Source organism: Chiloscyllium plagiosum, unplaced genomic scaffold (assembly GCF_037043375.1).
Source record: "Chiloscyllium plagiosum isolate Xiang-an unplaced genomic scaffold, Cpla_swu_hap1 HiC_scaffold_41, whole genome shotgun sequence".
Classification (NCBI taxonomy): Eukaryota; Metazoa; Chordata; class Chondrichthyes; order Orectolobiformes; family Hemiscylliidae; genus Chiloscyllium; species Chiloscyllium plagiosum.
Window position 1 is genome coordinate 8,192,134 of NW_028270179.1, and position 17,812 is coordinate 8,209,945.

A 17,812-nucleotide genomic window follows, 5' to 3' on the forward strand; every position below is an offset into this window, starting at 1 on the left:
CTTGACATATACCGTAACAAAAGGATGGGCTTTCTGTGGGTCTCCATTCATGAGTCACTTTGATCTTTGAAGTTCCACTGTCTAGTGCAGGACAATACGTTGAGCAGTTAACTAATTAATATAAGGTAACCAGCGTAAAGGTCAGGCAAGTCTCTCTGGCGCTACAAAGTTAGACACACTTTACACGGGCAGCAACCAGGAAAAAGTTGTTTTTACCTGGCCACCTCACTCTACTTTGCTGGTTAATTTCTTAGGTTCAAAACAAAATAAAATGACATTTTATTCGATGCAATTATACCTGTGATGACTATTAGCAACAGAATTGCAATTCTTTTGGTACACAAATAGTTTTGATAGTTCTGACAGCAAATCACTACAAACCGGTCAAATGTGTTATAGTTCTGTTTCTGTAACAAGGTTTTGTTTAAGGGAGACAGGGCTAATTGGCCAAGCTCCAGCATATCTGAAGTTTTAAGGCTTCAGTTAGGCCTTTCTCTTTACTCTGAATGACAATACATCTAGCTTAAGACGTCCATGTCTTAGAAAAAAGAACTAATCAAAGGGGAGTAGACAGCTAGCTGAATAGCTAACCTTCGAGTAGATTCGGGTTCTTTGTTCAGTTCAGAAGTTGTATCAGTTCAGTCACAGCAGGAGCTTTGTGAAATGCTGCTGGACTTCTCTATCTCCTTGCAAACAGTAAGCCAGTCTTTGAATTTACTCTGTGTTGAGGGATGCGTGCGTGTTTGTGCGTGTGTGTGTGTGTGTGTGTGTGTGTGTGTGTGTGTGTGTGTGTGTATGTGTTCCGACTGTTGCAAGTATTTTCGGAACAGCATCATTAAGTCGGGGTTGAATTCGATCAGAGATTGTAGTGCTGGAAAAGGAGCAGGAAGATCGGCGTTTCGGGAAAAAGCCCTTCATCAGATTCCTGCTGTGTTTTTTTTCCAGCACCATACACCTAATTCTATTCACCAGTATCTGCAGCTCCCACATTCTCCCTGTTGGATTGGAAACGCTGTCCAGTATTCTGTTTTCTTTTCTTTGTGTTTCATTCCATAATTTGGTGAATACATCTTGTGTTTAAAAAAAACTTCGAGGTCTACCTGTCTAAATTACTCCGAGAATATCCACTATACACTAAGCGAAATAAATAGAAACTGTGCAGTCTGGGATACCTGGTTGAAAATGTTTTTAGGGGTCTGGTGTCGTAAAAAACAGGTTGGAAGTTGGTTGCTGAATTTCAACAACGATTGGTAGGTCTTATTGTCTTTTGTTTCGGGTGTTAATTGGTTGGTTTAAACATAGCTGGGGAAGTAATGGCTCAGTCAGTTACCCAGGAGTTTCTTGGAGTTTTACAAAAGGCAGATGTGACCCAGCTGCGCGAACTATTGGACAAGCTGAGGACCAACATACCTACTAACGTGGGGAAAGATGAGATGATTTCAGCAGTGGCTTAGCATTTGGATTTTCTGGAAACGCCATCATAGTCTGTGGAGATTGCAACAGTTCAATTGCCAATGAATCAGCTTGAGTTAGAGGCGAGAGAGCTGGGAAGGGCAGCAGAAATGAAACAGTTTCAGTTACGATTAAAGTCAGAAGAGACCAATAAAAAAGAACAAAGGGCTTTAGCAGAAGAGAACGAAAGACAGCAAAGGGCTTTCGCAGAAGAGGAAGTAAAAGAAATAGAGATTGAACTGCAGAAATTGACAATTAAAAACGAAAGTCAAGATTGGAATGGTACTGCAAAGGAACAGCAGGTCAGGCAGTATTCGAAGAGCAGGAAAATCGACTTTTCGGGCATGAGCCCTTCATCACGCTGCCCGAAAAGTCGACTTTTCTGCACCTCAGATGCTGCCTAGCCTGCTGTGTTTTTCCAGGACCACTCTAACCTTGACTCCGATCTCCAACATCTGCAGACCTTACATTCGCCTACATATGAATGGAACCCAGCAGAAAAGAATGGAGATGAACGATAAAGATAGACTTAGTGACCGAGAGTGAGGTTGAGTCCCTGATAGTCAAAAGCTTGGTGCGAAGCTGTTTAAGTATCTTCAAGCATCACCTAAATTTGATGAAAAGATTGTTAAAGCTATTTTCATCTCATTTCAAAAAGTGGCAAAGCAAATGCAGTGGACAGTGATCTTGTAAGTTCTGTTGATGAAAACAAACCGAGTAGTTATTGCGAGAGAACCATCTGCATCACTAACAGAAGAGGTATAGAGGGAATATGAAGAGGTGAAAAAAGCTATCTTAAGTTCATGTGAGCCTGTATCAGATGCCGACTGAAATGTTTCTGGATTCTAAGGATAGTCCCTGGTCAAATCTATATTGATTTTGAAAGGATCAATCAAAGTAAATTGACAGATGGATAAGAGCTTTAAAAATAGAGCAAAATTACGAAGTAGTTCGAGAGACAACAACGTTGAAGGAGTTTAAATTCACTGCCCGACATTGTGTGAACTTATGTGGAATAGCAGAAAGTTAACAGGGTTAGCAGCTGAAGTAGCTGATGACGCTGAGTTTGCAAATAAAACACGGTTTGACATCCGAATTAATTTCAATCCACGAGGGATAGAATTTGGGGAAAACAGAAATCCTCAGTGAAGATGAAAAGGAGAACTTCCCATACTATAAAAAGGATATAATTGATGGGTCAAAGAAGGTAAAAATCTCAGGTGTTTTCATTGTAATAAAGTGGGCCAAATGAAATCACAGCGTTGTTGGACATGGAGAAGCACAGGAAAGCCAGACGTGGGAAAGCAGGATAAGCCTGGAAGGTTTGTGGTAGTGCTAACAGAAAGCGCAGTGAGAGGTCGAAAGTTGCATGAGAGTGCACAAGCTGATCAGAGGTTAGTGAAGGATCAACTGTCTGATCTGCTTAAAAAATATACACCTGGAAACATTAAGTTTATTCAGATGGGCGAGGAGTAGCAGATAACGATGTTACATTATTAAAGATCGCAGAATCCTCTCAGTCTGCGGTGCTGACGGATGAGGAGATATATATTCCTGAAGGATTATTGCTCGAAAAGATACTGGTTACAGGAAGTCATGGTCAGACAAAATGAGCTCAATGACGCAAAGCGAAGTTAGAGTGTCCAGAGGAGAGTGCAGAATTTGTGGTCGAAGAACTAGACAAACTCTCGGCTCCAAGAATACAAGTTGTCCTTGTAAATGATACCGCTGATTCACTGGTATGCATGTTTCCTACAGTAATTGAAATGTCACTCGGCACTCAAGCAACTGAAGCAATGCAGGATTCTTATCTGGGAATATTTACTGAGTGAGGAGGTCACAAAGTCACCAATTGAAGGCGAAAGCATTAAAGAGTATAAATAAGAAGATGAAGTAGCATTAATAAAGACGGTGTTAAATCAGACGGTTGGGACAAATCAAGATCAAATAAATAGTCATGAAAATATGTTTTTCTCTAAAAAACGCATTGAGTTACATCAGCAAGAAGAAAATTTTAAATGGTAGTATCAAAAGACGTATACACAATACTGTGTGGTATTACCTGAAAAATTATGTCTTACTGAAGAAATGGAGACCATCACCTTTTAAAGTATTTGAGAAATAAGCTGAGATTGATCAAATTGTGTTAGCAGTGCTGTTTCGGAAAAGAAATGGTGCGAGTGGCACATGAGTTACCACTTCAAGGACATTTCGGAGTGAGGAAAACATAGGCTGAAATACAAAGTCATTTTTACTGGCCTGGCATGTACAAGGATGTAACTGAATTTTGACAGATGTGTGACACGTGTCAGGAAATTGCTAAACGACAGGAGATAATATAACTTGCACCTTTAACATCTATTGCAGCATTTGAGAAACGTGTACAAGAGTCTTGATTGATTGCGTAGGTTCCCTGTCTCAAACAAAAACTGGGACTCAATATTTGTTAAAAGTAGTGAATGTGTCGATGAGATTTCCTGAGGCAATTCCATTACGCAATATCACAGTTAAAAGCATTGCAGAGGAATGACTCAATTTTGTTTACAAGGTATGCACTATCAACAGAGATACAGTCGGATCAAGTGACAGTCTTCACATCCAAACGACTCAATCAACTTACGGGCAGCTTAAGCAGAAAACAATCGGATGCTGCAAAGGAAAGCTGGTATCAAAACATATTTTGAGAGCTTATAGACAGGGTTTTCTCGATGATTGCAATAACGGAATTCCATCGTGTTTTTTATCCAGTTGAAGGGGCACCAAATGAACTGACCAAATTCATTCCATTTGAATTAGTTTTTGGGCATGAAGTGAGAGGACCATTAACATTGAACAAGGAGAGATTAGTCAGCTTTCACAGACTACACATTTGGATTATGTGCCAAATTTTAGAGAAGATTGATTAGAGCTGGAGAGTTGGCGACTACCACAATGGCAGTGCCGTTACAAAGGCTGATGCATATTCAATTCAGTGGTTGCAAAACTATATTGAAAAGGTGGCACAAGCAAGTTAATTTTTTAAGTTAGACTTAGAACATAGAACATAGAACATAGAAAAATACAGCGCAGTACAGGCCCTTTGGCCCTCGATGTTGCGCCGATCCAAGCCCACCTAACCTACACTAGTCCACTATCCTCCATATGCCTATCCAATGCCCGTTTAAATGCCCATAAAGAGGGAGAGTCCACCACTGCTACTGGCAGGGAATTCCATGAACTCACGACTCGCTGAGTAAAGAATCTACCCCTAACATCTGTCCTATACCTATCACCCCTTAATTTAAAGCTATGCCCCCTCGTAATAGCTGACTCCATACGTGGAAAAAGGTTCTCATGGTCAACCCTATCGAAACTCATAATCATCTTGTACACCTCTATCAAGTCACCCCAAACCTTCTTTTCTCCAATGTAAACAGCCCCAAGTGCCTCAGCCTTTCCTCATACGATCTTCCTACCATACCAGGCAACATCCTGGTAAACCTCCTCTGCACCCGTTCACATCCTTCCGATAGTCTGGCGACCAAAACTGCACACAATACTCCAGATGCGGCCGCATCAGAGTCTTATACAACTGCAACATGACCTCAGGACTCCGGAACTCAATTCCTCTACCAATAAAAGCCAGTACGCCATATGCCTTCATTACCGCACTATTTACCTGGGTGGCAACTTTCAGAGATCTGTGTACATGGACACCAAGATCCCTCTGCTCATCCACACTACCAAGTATCCGACCATTAGCCCAGTACCCCATCTTTTTGTTACTCTTACCAAAGTGAATCACCTCACACTTACCGACATTGAACTCCATTTGCCACCTTTCTGCCCAGCTCTGCAGCTTATCTATATCCCGCTGTAACCTGACACATCCTTCCTCACTGTCAACAACTCCACCGACTTTCGTATCATCCGCAAACTTGCTCAACCAACCTTCTAGCCCCTTACCCAGGTCATTTATAAAAATGACAAACAGCAATGGTCTCAAAACAGATCCTTGCGGAATACTGCGAGTAACTGCACTCCAAGATGAACCTTTACGATTAACTACTACCCTCTGTCTTCTTCCAGCCAGCCATTTCCTAATCCAAACCTCCAACCTACCCTCAATGCCATACCTCCGTATTTTTTACAGTAGCCTACCATGGGGAACCTTATCAAACGCCTTACTAAAATCCATATACACCACATCTACCGCTTTACCCTCGTCCACCTCCTTAGTCACCTTCTCAACGAATTCAATAAGGTTTGTGAGGCACGACCTGCCCTTCACAAAACCATGCTGACTATCCTTGATCACATTATTCCTATCCAGATGTTCACAAATCCTATCGCTTACAATTCTCTCTAAGACTTTGCCCACAACAGAAGTGAGACTCACCGGCTTATTGTTACTAGGGTTATCCCTACTCCCCTTCTTGAACAAGGAAACCACATTTGCTATCCTCCAGTCTTCTGTCACTATTCCTGTAGACAACGAGGACATAAAAATCAAGGCCAATGGCTCTGAAATCTCCTCCCTTGCTTCCCAGAGAATCCTAGGATAAATGTTATTAGGCCCAGGGGACTTATCTATTTTCACCATTTCCAGAATTTCCAACACCTCTTCCCTCCATACCTCAAAGCCGTCCATTCTAATTAATTGTGACTCAATATTCACATCGGCAACAATGTCCTGTTCCTGAATGAATACTGACGAAAAGTATTCATTCAGTGTCTCCATAATCTCTTCAGCCTCCACACGCAACTTCCCTCTACTCTCCTTGACTGGACCTATTCCTACCCTAGTCATTCTTTTATTCCTTACATACCTATAGAAAGCCTTAGGGTTTTCCCTAATCCTACCAACTAAGGACTTTTAATGTCCCCTCCCTGCTGCTCTTAGTTCTCTCTTCAGATCTTTCCTGGCTACCTAATAACTCTCAATCGCCCCAATTGAACCTTCACGCCTCATCTTTACATAGGCCAACCTCTTCCATTTAACAAGGGATTCCAAATACTTATTAAACCACGGCTCCCTCACATGACCCTTTCCTCCCTGCCTGACTAGTACATACTTATCAGTGACACTCAATAGTTGCTCCTTGAACAAGCTCCACATGTCAATTGTGCCCATGCCTTGAAGCCTACTTTTCTAATCCACGCAACCTCAGTCGTGCCTTACCGCATCATAATTTCCCTGCCCCCAGCTATAACTCTTGCCCTGCAGTGCACATTTATCCCTCTCCATCATTAGAGTAAAAGCCACCGAATTGTGGTCACTGTCCCCAAAGTGCTCACCTACCTCCAATTCTAACACCTGGCCTGGTTCGTTACCCAGAACCAAATCCAGTATGGCCTCACCTCTTGTTGGCCTGTCTACATATTGTGTCAGGAAACCCTCCTGCATACATTTGACAAACACCGACCCATCTAACGAACTCGAGCTAACGAACTTGCTCAAAGGTTATCGGCAGATGCTGCTATCAGAAAGAGTAAACACCATTTCAGCTTTTGTACCGCCAAATGGACTGTGTCACTCTAAGTTCATACCATTAGGTATGAAAATAGCTGCAGCCTCATTTCAGCAACTAACTAATAAAATCATTGGCGGATTGCCCAACTGTGTTACCACATTGATTATGTGGTGATTTTTAGTCACTCATGGAAGGAACATTTAGATCATTTAACAGTCTTGTTTGCGCGAATTTGGAAGACAGGTTTGGTGATTAAATAAAACTAAAAGTGAATTTGCCGAAGCTCAACTCAACTTCCCGAACCATGCTATTGGACATGGACAAATGGCTCCAGGAGAAAAACCAGAGCAATTGGGAATTCCACACACTAACGACAAAACCGAGCTGTACGAGGGCTCATAGGACTGAGTGGATGTTATGTAAATTTTTTGCCATACTTTAGCAGTGTGGCAGCTCTACTCACTGAAATACGAAAGAAAGGCAAGGCGTTTCAGTGGACAGTGGACTGGCAGAAGCCGTTTGACTGCCTGATGACTAATTTAACCACTGCCCCGGTACGAGCCGTACTTGATTACCCAAAGCTTTTCAAGTCGGCGATGTGGGTGTTAATGCTATGCTCCTGCAGGAAGATGGCAAGAAGATTAAAAAATAAACTCATAGGTTAATTTGCCAGGAAATTGGACGTGCATCAGCAGAAATATTTGGCGATTGACAAAGAGACATTTAGCAGGGTGTTGGCACTGCAACATTTCAGTGTTTATATTACCAGCAACATACCTGAGACAGTTGTATAGACTGATCAGAACACATTAAAGCTTGTGGAGGAATTGAATGACACAAATGCGTGACTGTTTTGATGGGGCTTGTGATTACTACCGTTCAATTTTAAAATTGTCCATGTGGGAGGTGAGGAAAACGTGATCACCGATGCATTGTCGACACTCGAGTGAGACATTGATATGCTCGGTCGTGGGAGAACCACAGACTGAATCCGAATGTAGTTATTCATGTTGCATGTTTATAGTTAGTGAATGTATACGTGTTCCTAGTGAAGGGTGTTTGCCTGAAACGTCGATTTTCCTGCTCCTCGAGCGCTGCCTGAACTTCTATGCTTTTCCAGCACAACTCTAATCCAGAATCTGGTTTCCAGCATCTGCAGTCATTGTTTGTACCTAATATATACGTGTGTTTAAAGTATTAACCATTTCTAAAAAACGTTCTTCGGGCTTTTTAACAATGAACCTATCTTTTGATATTGATGCTACTTTTTAGGGGAGCAGGTGTCACAATACTGGTTCTGTTACAAGTTTTCAATTCATTCGAGTTTTTCTTTTTAAGAGACAGTGTAATTGGCCAGGCTCCATCATGTCTGAAGCTTGATATGTTCTTTGGGTCCTTTTTCTTTACCCGAAAGATAGTATCTCCACCTTAAGTCTTTCATGTCTTAAAAAAACCCGCATAATCAAAGGGAAATGGCAAGCTCGCTGCATAGCTAGCCTTCGTGTAGATTAGTTTTTGTTTCTGTTCAGAAGTTTAATCAGTTCACTTACAGCAGGGGAAGTGTGAAACGCTGCTGGACTTCTCTCTCTCCTTGAAAACTGAAAACGTTTTCAAAGTTTGTGCGAAGATTTGTAGTTCGGGTTCTCGATGTTGTGGTTCTGTTCGCCGAGCTGGAAGGTTTTGTTGCAAACGTTTCATCCCCTGGCTAGGCGACATCATCAGTGCTCGGGAGCTTCCTGCGAAGTGCTTCTTTGATGTTTCCTCCGGTGTTTATAGTGGTCTGTCCCTGCCGCTTCCGGTTGTCGGTTTCAGCTGTCCGCTGTCGTGGTTGGTATATTGGGTCCAGGAAACATCAAAGAAGCGCTTCGCAGGAGGCTCCCAGCACTGATGATGTCGCCTAGCCAGGGGACGAAACGTTTGCAACAAAAACTTCCAGCTCGGCGAACAGAACCACAGCAACTGAAAACGTTTCTTTGATTTTGCTGTTTGTATAAAACTCGGAATTCAACCCAACTAATTTACACTGGTAATATCCACTATACACGTAGCGAAACAAGGAGTAAAGTTACCATCTGGATTATCTGCTCAAAAACGTTTTGGGGGTTCCGGCCCAATTATTAACAAAAGTGAGGGCGACAATGCGTCCAGCAGATAAGTCCGGACTGACAGCATTAATGTGCATGATTAGTCTGCAAAGAGGCGTAAAGGACACAAATGATACAGGAAAGTTATAACTGAAGATGTAATATAGTATTACATGCTTGATCAGAACCCATACATCTGTGGTTACCATTGCGAGCATGTAAACATTTTATTTTGTGAAAGACTATAAACTGTGATTCAGTTTGCTATGAGAAAGTAAATATCACAACACTTGAATCAAATGAGAAATAATTCTGTGAGCTATGTTAATAACAATACAAAAAACGTTGTGAACTGACGCAGACAGCTGTCTGTTAGGGGCAACAAGGCAGTCCAAATATACACGGAATCATTAAAGAACAGCGTTATCACACCAGAAAAATTAAGCAAAAACCGATATTAGAATGCAAGATTGTTTCACTGGTTCACAAGATTAATTATTCCGAAACTTTGACACGAAAAATATTGTTTACTTCAATAAATGTGCTGAGTAAACACGCAGAGACATGATAAGGATCAACATATAGAGATTAATTAGAATTCACAGGCACAACTCTGGGGCAGTGTTTGGACACCTGCCCCTGGATCATGTTTACTTGCTCTAGAGGTGTGTAAAAGGAGTCGGAATAGGTTTGATTTGGAAAACTTTGTTCCGAAACGAATCGACAGCAAACGTAAAAGGATGAGTTCCCACTTCGACCTATTGATTCTGCCTGCCAAAGTCCGATAGTATTCATCTTCTTCAACCTCAACTTGAAATGTTCCCACTTCCCAATTACACCCACGATTCTTCTGACACTTCAAGCCAGTTTCAGAATTTATCCTTCGTGGGCTCCAGCCACAGAGTGATAGTGTCATAAAATCCTCCCGCATAGAGACAGGCCATTCAGCACAAACTGAGTGATTCTGACAGAAGTGTCCATTTGCACGAACCCCATTTTTCTTTTGGACGAGGCCCGAATCCTTTTGAACATTTACTATCCATGCCTTTGTTAAATGCGGTTTTACCAAGTGTGCACAAAACCTTTACACATTCGTCCACGATTGAGGTGGTCCTGGGGCTTTTGATTTCTTCATTCAAGACAGGCCTGAAATATCCCCATCAACGACCACTTCCAACAAGGCCCAGCTTACCCGCACCCTGAACAACATCGCTGTCAGCTTCACTCACTTTCTTCAGAACAGAAGGATTATCTTGGGTACCACATATGCCGCTATTATCGCTAACTCTTTGTGGCCTACTTGGAAAATTCCTTGTTTCAGTTTAAACTGGTCATCACCTGATTCTATGAGAATCGATGGCATTATTTATGCTGTTTCTATTACCCATTCAGAATTGAAAAAATAACTTAGTTATTTCACTTCCAATTTCCACCTCACGTCTACATTCACGAGGCCCATATTCGAAATCCCCCTCCCGTTCTCGACGTCTCTATTTCTCGTTATGCTCATAGGTTGGCCACCAATATCGAATGCAAACCCACTGACTCCCATAGCTTTCGTTATGATATATACATTCACATCCTGGTGACTACAAATACTATATTCCATTCTCGCAGTTCCTACATCTCCATCGCAAATGCTCTCAATATGCAAATGTCGATAAGGGCATCTTCGAAATGTACCCTTTCTTTCTGAACCGAGGAATCGCCTCCGCACCTACTTCTCCAGCCAGGACTCCTGCCCAAACTCTGACGACCCCTTCTCCCGCCTCCAACACACCCCATCCACCTGGCCACCCCGTGCTGGCCTCTTACCCGCCCTCGATCTCTTCATAACCAACTGCCGCCGTGACATTGAACGCCTCAACCTCGCCAACCCTCTCACCCACTCCAACCTCTCACCCTCGGAATGTGCAGCTTTCCACTCCCTCTGTTCCAACCCCAACCTCACTATCAAACCGGCAGACAAGGGAGGCGTGGTGGTAGTTTGGCGCACCGATCTTTATATGGCTGAGGCTAAATGCCAGCACGCGGACACCTCCTCCTACTGCTCCCTTGAAAATGACCCAACCTCTCACCACCAAACCATCATCTCCCAGACCATCCATAACCTCATCACATCAGGGGATCGCCCATCCATCGTCTCCAACCTCATAGTCCCACAAACGCGTACAGCCCCTTTCTACCTCCTGCCCAAAATCCACAAATCTGACAACCCCGGCAGACCCATTGTCTCAGCCTGTTCCTGTCCCACCGAACACACTTCTGCATACCTTGACACGGCCCTGTCCCCCTTTGTCCAAGAACTCCCAAACTACGTTCAGGACACCACCCACACCCTCCACCTCCTCCATGATTTTCACTTCCCTGGCTCCCAACGCCTTATCTTTACCATGGACATCCAGTCCCTGGACACCTCCATCCCCCATCACGAAGGCCTAAAAGCCTTCAGCTTCTTCCTTTCCCGCCGAACCAACTAGTACCCTTCCACTGACACTCTCCTTCGACTGACTGAACTGGTCCTCACTCTTAACAACTTCACCTTCCAATCTTCCCACTTCCTCCAAACCAAAGCAGTAGCCATGGGCACCCGCATGGGCCCTAGCTATGCCTGCCTTTTCGTTGGATATGTGGAACAGTCCAACTTCCGCAGCTACACTGGCACCACGCCCCACCTTTTCCCCCACTACATTGATGACTGTATCGGCGCTACCTCGTGCTCCCACGAGGAGGTTGAACAGTTCATCCACTTAACTAACACCGTCGACCCCGACCTCAAATTTACCTGGACCGTCTCAGACACCTCCCTCCGCTTCCTAGACCTCTCTGTCTCTATCTCGGACGACCGACTCAACACAGATGTATACTATAAACCGACTGACTCCCACAGCTACCTCGATTACACCTCTTCCCACCCTGCCACCCGATGTGGACACCCGCATCAACCAACCCAACCGCCCTGTGGCTAAACACTTTAATTTCCCCTCCCACTCCGCCAAGGACATGCAGATCCTTGGCCTCCTCCATCGCCAGACCATGGCAACACGACGCCTGGAGGAAGAGCGAATCATCTTGCGCCTAGGACCCTCTAACCACAAGGGATGAATACAGATTTCTCCAGCTTCCTCATTTCCCTTCCCTCCACCTTTTCTCAGTCCCAACCCTCAGACTCAGCACCGCCTTCTTGACCTGCGATCTTCTTCCCGACCTCTCCGCCCCCACCCCCTCTCTGGCCTATTACCCTCACCTTAACCTCCTTCCACCTATCGCATTCCCAACGCCCCTCCCCCAAGTCCCTCCTCCCTACCTTTTATTTTAGCCTGCTTGGCACACCCTCCTCATTCCTGAAGAAGGGTTTATGCAAGAAACATCGATTCTCCTTTGATGCTGCTTGAGCTGCTGCGCTTTTGCAGCAACACATTTTTATACTCTGATCCCCAGCATCTGCAGTCGTCACTTTATCCAAGGAATCTCCAGCAATGTACTTATCGGACTCGTTAGCTAGATCCAACCACATTTCCCACACGTCAGTCATTAACACCCTCTTCCCTTAAACAACCATGATGGAGTTCCCGTTGACGACTATCCCACGTATATCCACATCCAGAGGACGATTCGTCGCCACTTCCGTTCCCTCTGGCAGAATACCACAATCAGAAACATTTTCCCTACCCTCGCTTGTGAGCAAGGACCATTCGTTCTGGAAAACCCTGGTCCATTCCTCCTTCAATCCCAAAATGTTCTCAGAGGCACATCTTCCCAGAAGATGCAATGCCTGAACGATTGGTTAATGCCTCTCCTTTGGTTATCTAAGATTGCAAACCTACCTTCCAGGTGAATCAGCTCATTTCCTGCCTTTTTTGCTATCTAGTCTATTCCTGTTCACAATCCGGTCTCCTCTACTTTGGGGAGAGAAAATGCAGCCTCTGTGACTGCTTCTCAGAACACTTAAGCTCTACCCCCAAAAATGAGCCTGAACTTTCCGTTATTTGTCACTTCAACACACCAATGTATTTTCTGGCATAGATCTCTGTCTCAAACTTGATCGAGTGAAGTCCAAAGTAAGCTGGAAGACCAGCACCCCATTTTCCGCTTGGGAACGATGCAGCTTCTTGGGCATAGTATCTAGATCAACAATTTTCGGGCGCAAGATATTTTGCACAACTCTTTACCCAAACCCACACACCAGACTGTATAAACACATGGTCTGCTACCACTCACGTCTGATTTCTAGCCATTAATAGGCCCCATAGCAGCTAATTATTTTCCCAGATTGACTATTAAAGACTCCTTTATCTGTCCAAAGTCTTTTTATTTCTCTCTTTTACTATTTCCAACCGTTATTTAATCTCCCCTCCCACCACACGATATATGAATCTTTCCTGTTGTCATTCACACAAAAAAGAAGGAAAAAGAAGCAGGTAAGGTACAGATAAAATAAAATAACAACACTTGACACTACTTAATTTGATTTCATGATGGGGTATTTCAGAGCCGTAAGTGGGAGTTTCGTTATTGCTTTGCTCTATAGTGACATTTAGAAAATACTTCACATTTCACGAAGATAAAAGCACTCGGATGTTTGACTTTGTTTTTCATTATCTGAGCTTCTGAAGATCAGTTAATGTGCTTAGACGAGTGATTGCAAGTAATCAAGGATGAAAAATCAAATTCCTTCTTGCAGTAAACACGGTCCAACGCCAAAATATTATTCTGACGACTCAGTGACAGACTGACTGACTCATCCCCAAGGTTCCTGTTACCGTGTAACATTTGCCATCTGCAGATTTCGCGACTGGCTGGGACTAATTCCCAGGCACTGACAATATTAACAGTCAACGTCTGCAATCTATTTGAACATAATCCTTTTCCGATGTGACGAAACATCAGCAGAATCTTTTGATCAGAAATAAAATAGCAATTCACCTCCAGGCTTGGCCTCACGAATAGTTACACCACAATTCAAATATTATGTTCAATTCTTCTCGAATCATTGTAGGTAAGATGTAGATTCTTTAGAGCGTCTCCAGAGGAGATTTACAGGAATTCTGGCTGGACTGGAGGGCATGTCTTATGACGAGAGGTTAAGAGAATTAGGGCTTTTCACGCAGAAGAGAAGAAGAAAGAGAGGAGCCTTGGTCGAGATGTGTAAGGTTTGAGAGGTGCAGACAGAGTCGACGTCCAGAGACTTTTACCAATGCCAGTCATGAGTATTTCGAGGGGTCATAATATTAAGCTGTTGAAGGAAGACATACATTAGATGTCAGAGTTTTATGTCAAGCAGAAAGTGGTGGGTGTGTGAAAGGTCCTGCCAGGGGTTCCACTAGAGTCAGAGACATTAGGAACATTGAAGCGACTGGTGGACAAGCAAATTGACGGGAGTAAATGGAGGGGTGTGCAATTTAGGTTTATTTTAGTTAAAGATAAATGCTCGGCGCAACATTGTAGGCTGAAGAGCCCGTATTATTCGATGTGTAATGTTCTATGAAGTGGGTGTGAACTTACTGTGTTAGACTAATTGCTGAGATGGCGTGATTGCGTTCACTAGACATTAGAGAAATGGGTGGGAAAGGGGAATTACCTGATAGATATCTACAAAATGTAAATCAGAATAAGAAAGGGAAACGCATGAAGGATGTTACTGATATTCGGGGATTCCAGATTGTCACAGTCTAAGGATGAAGTGGAGGACTGACATGAGGACAAACGTCTTCACGCAGAGTGTTGAGCCCGTGGAAGCCTTTGCCACAGAAAGAGGTTCAGGCCAAAGTAGTGAATGTTTTCAGGATGGAGTTACATTAAGATGTTCGGGCAGAAGGGTTCAAAGTATATGTGTAGAATGCTGAATGGTGGAACCGAAGGCAAGGACTGATTTTTCATTTGCCTTTTCCTCTAGATCGAGTGTCAATCTGAAACAGAATAGGGAATGATGGAATTAAACTTTTTGAAACTTAAAAGTGAAGTGGAAATTGAACCAGATTTTAAGGAACATGCGTTGCATTCTGCTCCGATGTGGGCAAGTCTGATCTTCGCACATTTGATTGCCAAAGGCAGATACGACTCAAGTTTTACAGAGTGAGGAATGAACATTGATACATGACATTGGCGCTATACACATTCAATAATTTCTTCATGAACTTTGCAGACCAAGATCTTTATATCCTCGCTAGCTTCTGTAGATATCACAGGGGATTGGTGAGTAGCTAATGTTCTTTCTCTTTTCTTCAAGGTAAATAGGGTTTACTGGTAAGACGTGCATGGTTGCTTGGGTAGCTATTGGATGGATTGCTTAGCAATATATTTTACGCGTATTAGGCAAAGAATGGTTTAACTCGGACGAGTGAGCAGGGCTTTGTGCTGGATATGACATGCCTGATAAAAATGATTGCAGTTTTTCCAGGAGATGTCGAAGGTGATCGATGTGAAGTAGTGGGAGTTGTCTACGTTGATTTTAGTTAGGTTTTAGAGTATGTTCCTCATTGTAGGCTCAAACAGAAGATTAAAAAAGCATTAGGTCGACGATAGTTTGTTCGAGAGTTGGCTTGCTCATAGAAGAAAGAAGGCAGTGGTGGAACGGTCTTTTTCTCGATGGACGCGGGAGACAGAGGCCAGTCTTGAACTGTTGCATTCAATAGTATTCGCCGCATCACAGGAAGGTTGCAGATGCTTTGCCAAGGTTGTAAGAGAGGCTTTTCAGGATACTTCCTGGATTAACGGATATGATATATAAGCGGAGACTGAAAAACCTCGGATTTGTTTCTTTGGAGAGGCGGAGGCTCGGGGAGAATTGATGGAAGCCTTTAAAATAATGATTTACATAGATAGGGCACACGGTCCGAATTTTATTATCAGAGTTCAATTTCTTTGCCCGTGCATTTAAGGTGAGAGCGAACAAGTTCAAATGAGCTGAGAAGCGCATGTATTTGAGATAGTCAGTGCTGGACTTCTGGATAGTTCTTCCAGTGGTAGTGATGGAGTCTGATAACGTAGGGAGTTTAAGGGTCTCGGAGACAAAAACATGAAGATGCCATGATAGAAAGATATGTACTAAAGGCAGAAAAGAGGATTGGATTAATTCAATTTGGCGTCATGTTAGACCCGACATGGTAGTTTAAAGACTGTGCTGCAATATGATATATTCTATGCTCTATGTTCTGTGCTTCCAAAACTGTTTCCACCTCCAATATCCGGATACAGAAGTTCAACAAAGGAAAAGGGACAGCGGCATGGAGTGTGGGGAGTGAACAATTGAAAGTAGGCTCATAACCTAAATGTAGCTTTACAGTCAATGATGGAATGGAGTGACTTCCCAGAAACTCCAACGAAACCAATAGTAATATAGCAATAAAAATCAATAATCTAAAGCAGTTATTGTACTTTAAATCGTAATGAGAGGTGATCATACAATGAAAAGATATCAGGATAGACTCTTGAAAGGACTTGGAGATATCAAGTCCATGGGTTACAGATTCTGTTCTGTTGAAGGAATGCTCCAATCCGTTGTTCCCAGATTCACATCTCTTGGAGGATCTTTCCAATAGTTTCTTGTAAGATTGTGTACACTTATTTGAAGTTCCAGCCTCTTGCTCCCAGATTCTAATCTCTGTCTATCTCTTTCTCGCTCCATCTCTGTCTTTCCAGAATAAAGGATCCATCTAACCGCGGAGAATATCTTCCCACCGACACTATGGAACATCCATTGAAAGAAATGGCTTTTTAAACACAATATGGAAATCTTCCAGCGACAACGTTCGGATCCACAGCAACTGATGATAATTGCAAGCTTGAAACAAACTGTTTCACATAACCTCATTCGCTGCAAAAACGTGTGTAACAGAACAAATACCGAGATGGAAATATAGATCACCACTGACTGTTCAAGTAAACGACGGTGACTGTTGTCATCTGTTAATACTCCCTGTGTGTTACGGAGCTGTTTCATATTCCAGTTGTTCCCATACTACCACACCGTTATAAAGTGTAAATAGGTGTAAACACTAGAACTCAAGACCAGTCCGTAGGATTCCTGCAGGAAAATTTGTTAGATCTGAAAATAAGGTTCATGGCCTAAGATTACAGGTTACGGTGCTTAGACAGAGATGAGACGATATATTTTCACACAGAGAGTAGGGTACTTGTAGAACTATCCACTACAGAAAGTAGTTCATGCCAGAACATTGAATATTTTCAGGAAATAGATATGGAAAGTTCTTAAAGTGAAAGTAATTTATGGCAAAAAAAAGAGGTGGGGACAGGGTACTGACTAGGTTGCTCATTTCTCGTCATATTGAATTGTGGAACACGCGTGGACACTGAAGAACATACACCTGGGCTCATTTTACATGTTTATAGACACTTGGCGAAATACCACAGGACAGATTTGCAGTGAGGGCATGGGGGGGGTGCGGGGGTGGGGGTGGGCGAATGCACGTTTTCAGGGTTTCAGCCTGCAAGTGTTTGGTTGCCACCGGGATCATTTTTCTGAACACAATTATTGACAATGTTAATCCTAGAATGATAGAATACTTATAGTTTGACAGCAGGCCAATTGGGCAAACAAGTCCAGACTGACCCTACGAAGAAGAACCCACATATAACCATTCTCCGACCTTATTACTATGCATTTACTCCTGTTTAATGCACCTAACCTACACACTGAACAATATAGGCAATGCAGCTTGTCAAATTCACCTAAACGTCACACGTTTGCGTTCTGGGAGTATAGCCAAGCACCCCATGGAAACCCACACAGACACGAGGAGAATCTGCAAACTCTTCACAGCAGAAGCCCGAGGATGCAATCAAACCCGAGTCCCTGGCCCT

The 17,812-nt window shown here is 43.1% G+C and overlaps 1 protein-coding gene across 1 annotated transcript in view; it reads left to right on the forward strand.

The window, feature by feature from the left end:
* The first annotated feature begins 1,514 nt into the window (after positions 1-1,514).
* The window catches only part of LOC148138140 (uncharacterized), an 84,955-nt gene continuing 68,657 nt past the window's right edge, over positions 1,515-17,812 (forward strand). The window contains 4 exon segments of the mRNA XM_087981825.1: positions 1,515-1,762; positions 7,348-7,503; positions 10,692-11,850; positions 15,135-15,184. Coding sequence (XP_087837951.1) covers positions 1,515-1,762; positions 7,348-7,503; positions 10,692-11,850; positions 15,135-15,184 — 1,613 coding nt within the window.